Genomic DNA, 14,054 nt, shown 5'->3' on the forward strand with positions numbered 1-14,054 from the left:
TTGCAGTGTTTCGACTTATTTCCATTAATGTATATGTTCCACCTCTTCGTCCACTCTCTATATATGTCTAAAAAGCTTTGCGTTTTTCTAGAAGCCTCGATTCGACACGCTGAGTTTGCGATAAAGGCTGTGTCATTAGCATACGTTGCAAGGTTCTATGGGATTAGGCAAGTCAGAGGTGTAAAGGGTGTATAACACAGGATCCAAAACACTACCGTGCGGTACTCCACCTCGACTGCTTCTAATGGATGATCTTTCACCTCTCAGATTAACCATGAATTTTCGCTCCTACAGGTACGATTTCAGAAGGAGATATTGAGCAGCTGGTAGGAGTGTTTTTAGCTTAAAAAGCAATCTTTCTATCGAAGGCTTCCTTTACGTCAAGAAAGACGAAAGCATCTAAGATATGTTGCGTTACTCGATGAGCCTGTTCTGGGGTTCCATGGTGATTCCGGAAGCCAAACTGGTGATCTGGAATGGCATCCTGATCACTTCTTACTGCCATCATTCTGCTAAGAAATATTCTCACGAATATTTAAGAGAATGTTGGCAATAAGCTTATTGGCCGGTAAGACGCAACAAGGTTCTCCGGTTTGCCTGGCTTTGGTATCATTGATATCACTGCGCTCTTCCATTGTGTGGGGAAGTGGTAGATACGTAACATGGAGTTGAACAGGAGCACAAGGAATAATATGCCCTTTTTGGGTAGAGTCTTGGCAACTCTATTATCGATTCCGTCAAATCCTGGTGCTTTACTGACGTGCAGTTTTTTAATTTGGAGACAAACTTCTTCCGGATTTATCTGACGAATGGGCTCTACATCTGGGCAGGAAGTATTAAGAAAAGCCAGCGTTGCTTCCACGTCCTCACTCTTAGCAAGATCAAATGGCTGAAATCGACTGGAAAGTTCGTCAGCAAAAGCCAGAGAAATTTCTGCATCCGATCTGCCCCAAGTGTTGTCAGCACGCTTTATAGGGATTCTGCTTGGGGGCTGCCGTTTTACTGACCTTTCTGCTTTCCAGAGGTTAAATCAATATTCTTCCATCAAAGTGAACGGACGTGTTTTTTTCTTGCGCTCCCGATTTGTGTAGAATTTTGCATAAAAACCACCGGGGTTTATTAACAAATTCATATTTGGTGTTTTTAATAGCTCCAACTTTTCTATTTGTGTTGTTTAATTCATTTTAAATTACATTTTAGTTTGAGCTTCTGCGGTTGCTTTGCATTCTGGTTGCATTCCCTTTTGTGCATATTCCGTTTGTTGTTGTTTGCGTCGTCGCGACAGCCATAAACGGTTCTTAGTTCAGTGCTTAACTCACGCTCTCCCGATCTGTTGCTCTCCTGCTCTTCCAGTGCCGCTGCACTTAAACCCTTACGCCCTCTCTTCGCTAAATCCTGTAAAAAAATATTATTTACGGTGAACTCACCGTCACCTGTTGGCTGTGTGATAATATAGTGCATCCCAACTGCATTGGTGTTACTGCACGGACAGTAGATGACGTGGCCAAGAATATCGGCGTACGTTACTGCTGTGAGGCCTGCCGCGAGGTGGAGAGGAAAATGATGTCTTTTATGCGGCAAACCAAGGGCGGTTTTAAAGAGCTATTATTGAGTTTTAAAACTCAAGATATGCTCCTAGGCGCAAAAAAAACGCAACTGGTGTGCAGCATCTAGGCGGATCCCAGCCACCAGTGATAGGCTCTCAACAGCAGCCTTCCTCGACTCAGCCCCCGACCCCAGGACAAATTCCAAGAATCCTGAGATCAAGTGCTAAAAAAGATTCGGTATCCGAATGTGTCGCGGGTGAGACCGTGCCCCCGGTGTTACCCATTTCCGTTTTGTCCGTTCCTACACAGAAAAAAAAATCCGGGATAAAGTCGCCAAAATCAATCCCAAGTGGGCATGATTTCGAGCTAAGGTCGGATTTTCTTAATATAAGAACGAACATACTTAATTTTTTCAATCTCGAAAATTCTTGATTCAATCCCGCTAACCTTAAAAATTTCAATCCCAATTTTTCTTAATTTAATCTCAAACATTCTTAAATTTTAATTTAAAAATTTAAATTTAAATTTAATTAAAAAAAAAAAAAATTTTTTTTCTCGATTTAGTCCCCGAAATTCTTAATTATTTTAATCCCAAAAACCCTTGATTTAATCCCTCTAAAGTTCTTAGTGAGAAGTGAAAGAGAAGTTTTTATTTAAATCAGTAATTATAAAGCTACAAATGGTTATTAAATTAATTATATTAATGTATAAATCTTATTAAAAGCCACTTAAACTTACTTTTCCTAGTTCCCGGTCGGGACTCGAACCCATGTCTCAGAAATCACAGACCGTCCGCTTACCAACTGGGCCACTGAGTCAAATCAAAAGCTAATGTCGGGAACCCGAATACATACAGTTTCAAGGAAAGAGCAAAAATGTTATCTCTCTCTCTGAGCTAAAAATAGATTTGCTGCTCTCACCAAATTTTTAAGAATATTTAGGCTTAATTCAAGAATGTTTGGGCTTATTATGCCTCTATAATCCCAAAATGAGATTAATTCAAGAATTCTTACGCTCATTTTGTCATTTTAATCCCGAAACGCGATTGATTCAAGAATTTTTAGGCTTAATTGGTAATTTTAATCCCGAAACGGGATTGATTCAAGAATTTTTAGGCTTAATTTGCCATTTAATCCCGAAACGGGATTGATTCAAGAATTTTTAGGCTTAATTTGTCATTTAATCCCGAAACGGGATTAACTCGACTGTCTAACCCCGAATCGTACTTAAAAATTTTAATCCACCACATCGAAAAAATCAAGAAAAATATTCTTGATTTTTTCGTTCTACCATTTTTTCTGTGTAAAAACTAACCAACTCCCTTAGTATTTCCTATCAGAATGCAAGAGGCTTACGCAGTAAGCTTCCTAAATTGTATTCTGACAGTGTCACATTTGCTTCCCAAGTTATTGTGTTCACAGAAACCTGGTTAAAGCCGGAGATTCTGAGCTCCGAAGTTTTTCCAGCTGCGTTCACAGTATACCGGCTAGATCGGCCTATCAGGCGTGGGGGAGGTGTCCTTATAGCGGTCGACTCCACTCTCACGTTCGAATTAATAACCTTCGAGGAATTCAACGATGTTGAATTCCTTTGCGTTACATGTTCCTACATTCCTCCATTGTCGGAACTTCCATTTATTGGAACCATCTTTTCGCTATTCAGTTGGTCTCCAAAAGACTTTCGGATAGGGACCATTTAGTAGTTCTTGGTGATTTTAACATTCCAGGGGCTATTTGGTCCCTAGATAATTCCACTAATAAACTTCTTACCACAACACATCATGAATTTATTGCTGGCTTGTTTGACATTTCGCTGTCCCAAGTCCACCATGTACGAAATTCCTTAGAGCGCTTGCTTTATCTTTGTTTTGTGTCTGATCCGGCAAGAGTTAGTTTAGCTACCCTGACGCAACCCGAAGATCCATATCATCCCACTTTCGATGTGACTATCGACAGCCCCTGTTCAGCCCAAGAAGTCTTCTAATTTAGCAAGACGGATTTTGTACGGCTGAATAATCATAATTGATTACAACTGGTCCGATCTATACACATACACTGACATGGCGGAAGCCGTGGATATTTTTTATAGTGCTATGAATTCATTTTTTATTGAATGTGTTCCGTTATACTGTCCGTCTACATCAAAAATAGAAAATCAAATCTGTATGCTAAATATCAACGTACCGGTTCTCCAACTGTCCTATCTAGTTATTTATCAGCATGGTCCACTTTAACCGTGCATAACGCGCATTGCTACAATAATTATTTGACTCGTTGCAGGTCCCAGTTTTCTGAGGACCAAAAACAGTTTTATAATTTTGTTAAATCTAAGCGTAAACCCATTACTTATCCGTCCTCGCTCTCTTTTGATAATACAACAGCAGATAATGATCAGGCAATAGCCAATCATTTTTGCTCAGTTTTTTCAAACCACTTACTCCAACTTAATAGACCCAAATCAGGCTTATTCTTACATCATTCCCAAAACGAACCAAATCTTCAGTCCTACCTTAAAAGAAAACTCTCTTCTTATAGATCTTCATCGTGTTAAATCATTTTTTTTTTTTACCAGGCCCCGACGGAATACCAGGCTGTGTGCTTAGGAATTGTGCCGAAGCCCTGTGCAATCCCCTTCTCAAATTGTTTACCTTATCCTTAGAAACCTCCCACTTTCCCCTTATTTGGAAGGAATCATTCGTTATTCCTCTCCACAAAAAAGGTAGCAAATTGGAGGCCAACAATTACAGAGGAATCTCTAAGTTGTCGGCCATCCCTAAACTGTTCGAAAATGTTATTACTCCCCATCTGCAGCACCTGTGTAGGTCAATTATTTCTCCATGTCAACATGGTTTTATTAGGCGAAGATCAATTACAACGAATCTGTTGGAGCTTACTTCCTTTATTATAAAGGGATACCAAAATAACTTTCAGACAGATGTAATCTATACTGATTTCAGTAAAGCATTTGACTCTGTTAACCATTCTCTTCTTGTTCGGAAACTCGATTTAATGGGATTTCCGACTGATCTTCTTAATTGGATCTCAGGTTATCTAAATGGCAGGACGCAAAAGGTCCTTTTCGAAAATAAACTATCTAATGTTCTTAGGGTTACATCTGGCGTCCCGCAAGGGAGTCATTTGGGTCTCCTACTGTTTACGTTATTTATCAACGATCTGCCCGAAGTTTTGACCAACTCCAGAGTAATTATGTATGCTGATGACGTCAAGCTTTGTGTGCAATATAACGATGCTACTTGCCAATCAGACTTACAGACAGATCTTAACAATTTTCAAACATGGTGCTGCGTGAACTTATTAAACTTAAACGGCTCTAAGTGCAAGCTAATGACATTCTCCCGTGTCGTTCCTAAGCCTGCAACTTATACGCTAATCTGCTGCTCTTTGAAAAAAATTAATATAGTTGATGATTTAGGTGTCCGTCTGGATCCTAAACTCGACTTTATCGATCATATTTCGTGCATGGTGAATAAAGCCATGGGTGTGCTTGGTTTCATTTAACGGAATTCAATTCATTCGAAGGAATTCAATGACCTCTATGTTACAAAAATTTATATAGTTCACTTGTTCGTCATATCATAGAATATGGATCCTCCGTTTGGAGCCCCCAGTACGGCGTCCGCAGTAAACGCATAGAATCGGTTCAAAAGAACTTTTTACTTTTTGCTTTACGCGGCTTAAACTGGGATGCAAAACAGAGGTTACCGTCTTATTCTAGTAGACTCTTACTAATTAACTTACCCTCTTTATCTAATCGTAGCACCATGCTAGGTATTACATTTTTACATAACTTAATCCGTGGTGACGTGGAAAGTACTGACTTGCTCGGTCAGCTAAATTTTCACCTACCAATAAGAAACACTAGATCCTTATTACCATTAGTTTTGCCCCACTGTAGAACTTCCTTTGAAATGCATGATCCCTTGAGAGTCCTTTGTGCAAATTACAATGATTTGTACACCATAACTTGTAATGTTGATAGCCTCCCAAAACTAAAAACTTTAATCTTAACCCATTTAGTACGCATGCAAGCAACCAATCCGGCAGCCAGTAGTAGTTTCCTCGCATTCTTTTCTATTAATTTCCCTCGCGCCTACTAACTGCTAACATTAACAAGCACGTGATTGGTGTCGCTAGTTCCACTTGTTATGTACTGTACATAGAGTGCATAAACGTCTTGCAATAAAATCCATACGGTTTTGTGGGGTCTGCAATGCGTAGTAGATCTGAGAAATAATCATTTTTCGTCTTATGTAGCAACTTCTTTAGATCGTTCTCAGCATGAATCTACGACGCAAGGCTCTTTTCGACCTCACCAAATCCAGCCCTCAGGTTTTAAAAGAGCATGAGGTGGATCTGATGGGTTTATTGAACCTTGTCCACAGGTTGAAGATTCGGCAGTAATGTGAATGTTTCGCACAAAGACCTCAGTGCGTCATCAATGTCTTCAGGGGAGCTCAGAACCATGTTGAGGTTTACTAGCTGGTTAATTGCTGCCTGAAACCGTGGAATGTTTGCGTTTCGAGGGAGAATATACGTTTTTTGGGAGACCTTGAGAGCAGCACATCTTAGCTCAATTACCAAGGAGATGTGATTAGAACAAAGTTCTAAGCTCTCTGAGATGGATATGAGCTCAGAGCGAATCCCCCATATATGGCAAAATCGATTGCAGTTGGCGTACGCTGGCTGTACGGGTAGAGGGTGGGACCTCCGGTTGCAAGGACTTGGATGTGAGAACTGAGGATACAGTTTGCTAATACTCTCCCACTGACTGAGGAATTTCGACAACCCCAAAGTCGATGGGGTGAATTCCAGTCACCGGCAATTAGAAATTTGGGTCCTAGTTCCTCAAACAGTATTCTAAAGTCCTCATAGGAGCGTTGGAAGTTTGGAGGACAATAAATAGAGGCAATGACAATTTCACCTTGTTCCCTATTAACTTTAAAAATTGGTCGTTTGACTCATGGTTGGGTTGAATAAACTGGGAGACGTCCAGAGCTTGGTTGAGCAGATCCTGACGCGTTTTATGATAAAAAGCTAGTGACGAGTGTCATCATTGACATCATCATCTGGAACGTCTTTTCTAGTTGTGTTACGAGAACTGAAATTTTTTTATCAGTTGTTGGGATAAATTTTGCTGTTGCGGTTGTTGCTGTTGCTGGGTTCCTGGATGTTGCTCTGGCCTTGGGTTTGTGTCCAGCATTGGTTGTTGGGGCTGTCGGTTGTTTTCAGTTGTTTTGGCGAGATCCCCCGGCGACGTGCCCGTAAGATAGCGAGGGCTCAATGCCTCTTCGCGCAGTTGGAGCCGTAGCTTGTTGTTGAGGGGGGCTACGAACGGTGTAGCAGTTCTGCGTCGACTTACTGTCTTCTGGTATACGATACAGCCCTTATAGCTTGCAGTATGATTACCGCCGCAGTTGTAGCATTTAACTAAAAGGACATCTCGTTGGCAGTCTTCAATGGAATGTTGCTGACCACATCTTACACAGTTAACTTCCTTATGACAGTTATTTTTTGTGTGATTGTAAGATTGGCAACAACGTCCTTTTTCCTTTCCTTAATATCCGGGATGGAGTGATGCACACCTCGGATGACAATGCGGTAAGATCTTTCCTCTTTAAGTTGCCAGGTATGAAATGGCACCTTTTTTGAGGTAAGCGATTTAGTAATAGCTCTGTACGCATCTGAGTCTGAAGCCAAGATCGAAACGGAATTATCTGGGTAGTATTTAATAGAATATGTCAATAGGCATAATATTTGAGGGTTTGGTAGAAGGTTTGATAAATGTTGTTCACGCCAGAAAAGCGCTTAATTTCTGGAGGCAGTGTGATCCCGCTACCAGCCTCCAATGATCCCGTAGCTTTAGTTTCTTTTGTATAGTTAGTACCAATTACTCCTTCTATAAATAAACATCCCGACGCACATCGCGTAAAACCCCGAAAAGTCTACGTGTTCTTTTTTTCGAGTGCATTTGAGCTTAAAGCCACCCCCCTCCGAACAAATGATGATTAGAAAGTGTTGATAAATGAGAACATGATACTAATTTTGATGAAGTAGATGGTAAAGGCTGAGAGCTCATGGCTCCATTAAGGGGGTCTTCTCATTCAAAAGCCGTTTTTTGGACCCTTTTTAAAAAAATTCTTATTTGAAAACGCAAAGAATAATTAAAAACTTTTTTTATTTATTGTATTCAAAAATGTTCAAAGTAACTAAAAAAGTTGTTCTTGCCTCGATACGAGGGTTGTTCAAAGAGTAATGAGACTTCAAACTTGGTGGTCGAAAAAAAAGGTGTCGTCCTGGCGGCCACGATTCAGGGTCTCCAGAGCGTCCGAAATGAAAAATAAAAACGGGGTTATAATCAGAATAGATGTCATTTTCGGCTGACGGAACAGATTTTTTTTTTAAATTTTTAAAACAAAATGGCGGCCATTCAAAAAAAAAATTCGATTTCGGGCATTTTTTTTTTTTTGGAGTTTAGTGTAAAAAAAAAAGAAAAAAAAATTTAAAAAAAAATCTGTTCCGTCAGCCGAAAATGGTGACAATTCTGCGTCGATTCCACTTTGTTTCATGAAAATCGGTTCAGTTGAACTGGAGATATCATGGCCGCCAGTTCGAAAAACGTGGTTTCGAGATAAACGCGTTTGAAGTTTGAAAAAAGCTCATTTTGCATAGATCTTGCTTCACAAAAAAGGCTGTATCTTCTAAAGTATTTCGAATTTCTAAAAATCCTTTTGGGGACATATACACACCATCCCAAGCTATAAATAAATGCAAAAAAAAACAAGAAAGGAAGCTAACTTCGGCACGCCGAAGTTTGTATACCCTTGCAGATTGGTTTTCATATTTATGTCATAAATTATAATGCCGAAAACAGACACTAAACTGAGTTACATACCATTTTACCTATACTTATTATGTTTACAGTTTGACAGTTACAGTTATACATTCCCAGCTTTACATTTTCTCTACATCTGCGGATCGCTTCTATGGCTGCTATATGATATAGTTGTCCGACTTTCATAAAATGTATACCAAAATTCTATAATAATAAGTAAAGCTCATATCTCAGAGTAGATGAAAATACGTTGAAAAACAACGAAATTATAATTTTTATACCCTTGCAGGGTATTATAATTTCAGTCAGAAGTTTGCAACGCAGTGAAGGAGACGTTTCCGACCCTATAAAGTATATATATTCTTGATCAGCATCAACAGCCGAGTCGATCTAGCCATGTCCGTCTGTCTGTCTGTCCGTCTGTCCGTCTGTCCGTCTGTCCGTCTGTCCGTCTGTCCGTCTGTCTGTCTGTCTGTCTGTCCGTCCGTCTGTCTGTCTGTCTGTCTGTCTGTCTGTTTCTACGCAAACTAGTCCCTCAGTTTTAAAGCTATCTGAATGAAACTTTGCATATAGTCTTCTATATATTCTCACTGCTATATATGTCGGAACGAGCCGGATCGGACGACTATATCATATAGCTGCCATACAAATGATCGATAAATTTTTAGAAAAAAAATTATAACTTTGCTGTTTTTTTTAAATTTTTGCACCATTTTTTAGATATGGCCATTTTATATTATTTCTGAATTTTGGAAAAAATTTTATGAAAATCGGACGACTATATCTTATAGCTGCCATAGGAACGATCCGGAAATTAACAGGAAACAAATTATAACTTCGTTGTTTTTCAACGTATTTTCATCTACTCTGAGATATAAGCTTATTTTATTATTCTAGAATTTTGGTATAAATTTCATGAAAATCGGACAACTATATCATATAGCTGCCATAGGAGCGATCGGTAGATGTAGAGAAAATGTAAAGGTGTGAGTGTAAAACTGTAACTGTCAAACTGTAAACATAATAAGAATAGGTAAAATGTATTGAAATAATATCTGCAAGGGTATACAAACTTCGGCGTGCCGAAGTTAGCTTCCTTTCTTGTTTCTATTACTTTCCCCATCGTTCCTATGGCAGCTATAAGATATAGTCGTCCGATTTTCATAAAATTTTTACCAAAATTTTGAAATAATACCAGAAGCTCATGTGTCAAAGTAGATTAAAATACGTTGAAAAACAACGAAGTTATAATTTGTTTGATTAATTTCCCGATCGTTCCTATGGCAGCTATAAGATATAGTGGTCCGATTTTCATAAAATTTTTTACCAAAATTCTGGAATAATATAAAAAGGCTATATCTCAAAAATGATGGAATAATATTGAAAAACAGCCAAGTTAAAATTTTTTTCTAAAAATTTATCGAACATTTGTATGGCAGCTATATGATATAGTCGACCGATCCGGCCCGTTCCGACATATATAGCAGTGAGAGTATATAGAAGACTATATGCAAAGTTTCATTCAGATAGCTTTAAAACTGAGGGACTAGTTTGCGTAGAAACGGACAGATGGACAGACGGACAGACGGACGGACAGACGGACATGGCTAGATCGACTCGGCTGTTGATGCTGATCAAGAATATATATACTTTATAGGGTCGGAAACGTCTCCTTCACTGCGTTGCAAACTTCTGACTGAAATTATAATACCCTGCAAGGGTATAAAAAAATCGAAAAAAAAAAGTTGCCCAATGAGAAGACCCCCTTAACGCATGATAGATATGAGAATGTGGTGGATGGTGCTGATGGGTCATGATTCGTGCAAAATAATGAGTGGTGTTTCATTCGACAATATCTTCAGTCGACTTAAATTGCTGCAAACTATGACCCTTCTCTTTATCGAAGATTTGGAATCATATTTAAAAATCGAGAAAACTTTAGCAAAGAATGATTCCTCGCATCACAAAATAAGTGTATCGTATGATTTTAGTTAGTAGCAGAAGCAATAAGTGTATTTTGGGTAAATTTGTTCAAGTCTATCCACAATTTGTTGCGCACTGGCCAGGGTTCGAATTGTCCTTAGATGTAAATTCATGCAATCACTGAGTTCCCTAATAAAGAGTTTTTAGCCCTTTGACGATCCCTTCTCGACACCCATTAAACCAAATATTGCCTGAACGTGTGCCTGAAAATGTAAACTTTGACGGTGGTAAAAGTTGCAAGAAAATCCGGCTACTCAGAATAGGATCCATGAAACCGAGCAATCTCCAGACTTGGCAACCGAGACTTCCTAGATCGAAGAGAAAGATCCGCATTGTAAGTGATGTAAATAGAGGTTGAATTGGCAGCGGTTGACTTGCGATGGGCAGCTAGTCCTCGGTTTAGTTTCGACTTCACATCCAAGAAAACTGCAGAAAATTCAATTCGATCGTCACTCGGCGGAATCAAATGCTAGATTTAAGGAATTAATCCATTCCACTCGCGCCATTAAATCAGCTTCGTCAAACTTATCAACCAAAGCAGCGTTCAAATAAAATTTCATCGAGTTAATTTGCCATAAAATAGATTGGGATTTGGCTCGGTAGAAGTCAACGTCACTTGGGGATTCATTTTGAGCCCGAACCGAATTTTCCGTATCAGACATTTTTTTCAATCACAAGAAAAAAATTTATAAAATAAAATTTCTAACCGCGTCAAGTTAATTCGGTGCAAAACGGACCACTTTTAAAAAAATTGTTGTGGTGAAACGACTGAAGTTAGCTTAATGAATTAAGGTAGAGGAGTTATAGGGAATCTCCCGAGTCGCCTCCAAAAAAAGGTGGTATGCGGTGTACATCCTAACAGTCCACAGAATCATCCGATCAAAAAAAATTATACCTCATTCGTTAAAGGATAAGTGTCCCGAGGTACTCACGTGGCGTTTTTTTTTTTTTAATTTTTCCCCGATTTTTTATAAAAATTTGTAGTCAAAACCCTGATTTTTGGCCAAAAAACTAATTTAAATTGTTAAATTAAAAATATTATAAAATTAAAAATTAAAAAAAGCTCGACGTGAGTACCTGAAGAAGTTATGTTCCAAATTTCAAACCGATTGGTTCAGTAGATTTTGAGTTATCGTGTAGACCGATTTTCAAAATGGCATTTTTCATGAGAGCGCTTTAAACTTTGTTATGCTCATGCACTGAACACCAACCGACCTTCCTTCAACTCTGCATAACTTCGTCAATTTTCCTATGATCGATGTAAAACTTGGACACATTATTCTTAAGATATTGAGCCTTCAAAATAAAAATGAAAAAAAAATTACGAAAAAAAAAATTAAATACCTTGGCTTGGCTTTCAAATATATGCATGCATACGCTCATGAGATTACAAATGTAGTTTGGCTAAATAGATAACGCGACACCTTGGACGAGATAATAAAGAACCGAAAAGAGAAAACAGAAGAGCGCAGCAGGTGCTGTGGTACACCTATGCGCGCATGACTAGATGCTGACTGTCTGTTCCGAACAACAACTAAGTTATAATTTTTTTTTTTAATTTGTATGGCAGCTATATTATATAGTCGTCCGATCTGGCCCGTTCCGACATGTATTGCAGTGAGAGTACTCAGAAGTCTATATGCAAAGTTTCATTTAGATGACTTTAAAAGTAAGGGACTAGTTTGCGTCGAAACGGACAGACGGGCGGACAAACGGACATGGCTAGATTGACTCGGCTATTGATGGTGATCAAGAAGATGTGTACTTTATAGGGTCAGAAATGTCTCCTTCACTGCGTTGAAAAAATCTTCTTTTTATTCTTATTAGTATATAAGTAGGTTTAAATTCAGAGAATCAGAATCTCCCATATATCTGAAAAAAGAACCATCGCTCAATAAATAGAAAAAAAATTTAATAATAGTTTTTTAATATATTTTTATTTACTATGAGATATGGAGATTTTAAAAATGTTTTCTTGAAACAAATTTCCTTTAAATTTTTTATTTATTTTACAAGAAATTTCTAATTTTACCAGCGATTACTAATTCATTAAAATTAAAAAATTTTTCAGATTAAACGATGACTGGCTGTAACAAAATGGTTATTTTCGGTATATTTTACGCAATTGTAATAATTAGTGTAGAAGGTGCGCCCCAGCAAAAATCGAACGCACAAAAAAACATAGAAGAAATATTTAACACCAATGTCAACAATCCGTTACAACAAAACAGAGGAATTGGATTAATCGTTACACCCGAGCCCATAAATGCAATAACACCACAAAACTTTAATTCTATTAGTGGAAAGACAGCAGCATGCAATTGTGTTCCATATTATAAATGCGACCCTTCAACCAATAGTGTGACAGAAGATGAATCATTTGATGGGTTTGGGGTAATCGATATTCGATTTAACGCCGATGATCCCATATGCCCGTCATCTGTAGATGTGTGTTGTGCTGATAACAGAACTCGTGAAGAGGTATTGAACCCGACGCCGTTGAATCAAAGGCCGAACCAACCACGAGGCTGCGGTATTCGGAATACCGGAGGGCTAGATTTCACTCTTTCTGGGGCCTCTCAAAATGAAGCCGGCTTTGGCGAATTTCCATGGACAGTAGCTTTATTACATATTGGAAATTCGAGCTATTTCTGTGCTGGATCACTTATACATCCCCAAGTAATTTTGACTGCAGTACACTGCATTGAACCTCACGGTCCAGAAACTATGAAGGTTCGTGCGGGGGAGTGGGACTCGCAAACAACAAAAGAACGCCTACCGTATCAAGAAAGAACAGTGCAAAGCACAATAAAGCATCCTAAATACAAAAGCAGAAACATTGCTAATGACTATGCACTTGTGGTTCTCAGTCAGCCTTTTAATTTGGATGATCACATTAATGTTGTATGTTTACCACAACAAGGAGCTATTCCTAATCCAGAAACCACGTGTTACTCTACAGGCTGGGGTAAGGATGTGTTTGGTTCTCTGGGAAAATATAGCGTCATAATGAAGCGTGTGCCCTTGCCTGTTGTGGATTTCGACTCTTGTCAATCTCGATTGAGAAGCACTCGACTTGGACCTAAGTTTGCACTAGATAGGTCGTTTATGTGTGCGGGAGGTCAACGTGGTGTTGACACTTGCCAGGGCGATGGTGGAGCCCCACTTGCGTGTCCTATTGGTCAAGCTTCTGAAAATAGATATCAGCAGAGTGGCATTGTTGCTTGGGGAATTGGCTGTAATGATGAGGTACCAGCCGCTTATGCCAGTGTAGCCCTAGCACGCGATTGGATTGACCAGCAAATGTTAGCAGGCGGTTTTGGGACGGCTGTGTACACCGCTTGATTTCTAGGAATCTCAAGCTAATGTTAAAACAGATGTATAAATAAATAAAGATTAACAACCATAAAACTACTTTGTTTGTCTATGATGAGTCCTGTCACTTGCTCAGTTTAATATAATTAAATAATTAAACTGTGTAAGGAAGTTCGACGGCTGGGGTAAGCCTCAGTCACGTCCAAGGTCCTCCTTAACAGAAAAATTTGTAAAGATGTGGGACAAAGTGTTTTGACGGACGGCAAACTGACATGAGATGGTAATGGTCAGTTACCGGGATACGCAGCCAGAAAAATGGCTGATTCGGTCTCTGCAATAGAGCGAAATATTCGTCGG

At 38.9% G+C, this 14,054-nt stretch overlaps 1 protein-coding gene across 5 annotated transcripts in view; it reads left to right on the forward strand.

Moving 5' to 3' along the window:
- LOC108084959 (phenoloxidase-activating factor 2) overlaps positions 1-13,796 on the forward strand; it is a 37,089-nt gene extending 23,293 nt beyond the window's left edge. For all 5 annotated transcript variants that reach the window (XM_041777597.2, XM_070286392.1, XM_041777596.2 and 2 more), the window contains one exon: positions 12,454-13,796. In XM_041777597.2, the coding sequence (XP_041633531.1) occupies positions 12,462-13,727 (1,266 nt within the window). In that variant the 5' untranslated portion in view covers positions 12,454-12,461 and the 3' untranslated portion in view covers positions 13,728-13,796. The remainder of the gene's footprint in view (positions 1-12,453) is intronic.
- The last annotated feature ends 258 nt before the right edge of the window (positions 13,797-14,054 follow it).

The sequence above is a fragment of the Drosophila kikkawai genome, chromosome 3R, assembly GCF_030179895.1.
Source record: "Drosophila kikkawai strain 14028-0561.14 chromosome 3R, DkikHiC1v2, whole genome shotgun sequence".
NCBI lineage: Eukaryota > Metazoa > Arthropoda > Insecta > Diptera > Drosophilidae > Drosophila > Drosophila kikkawai.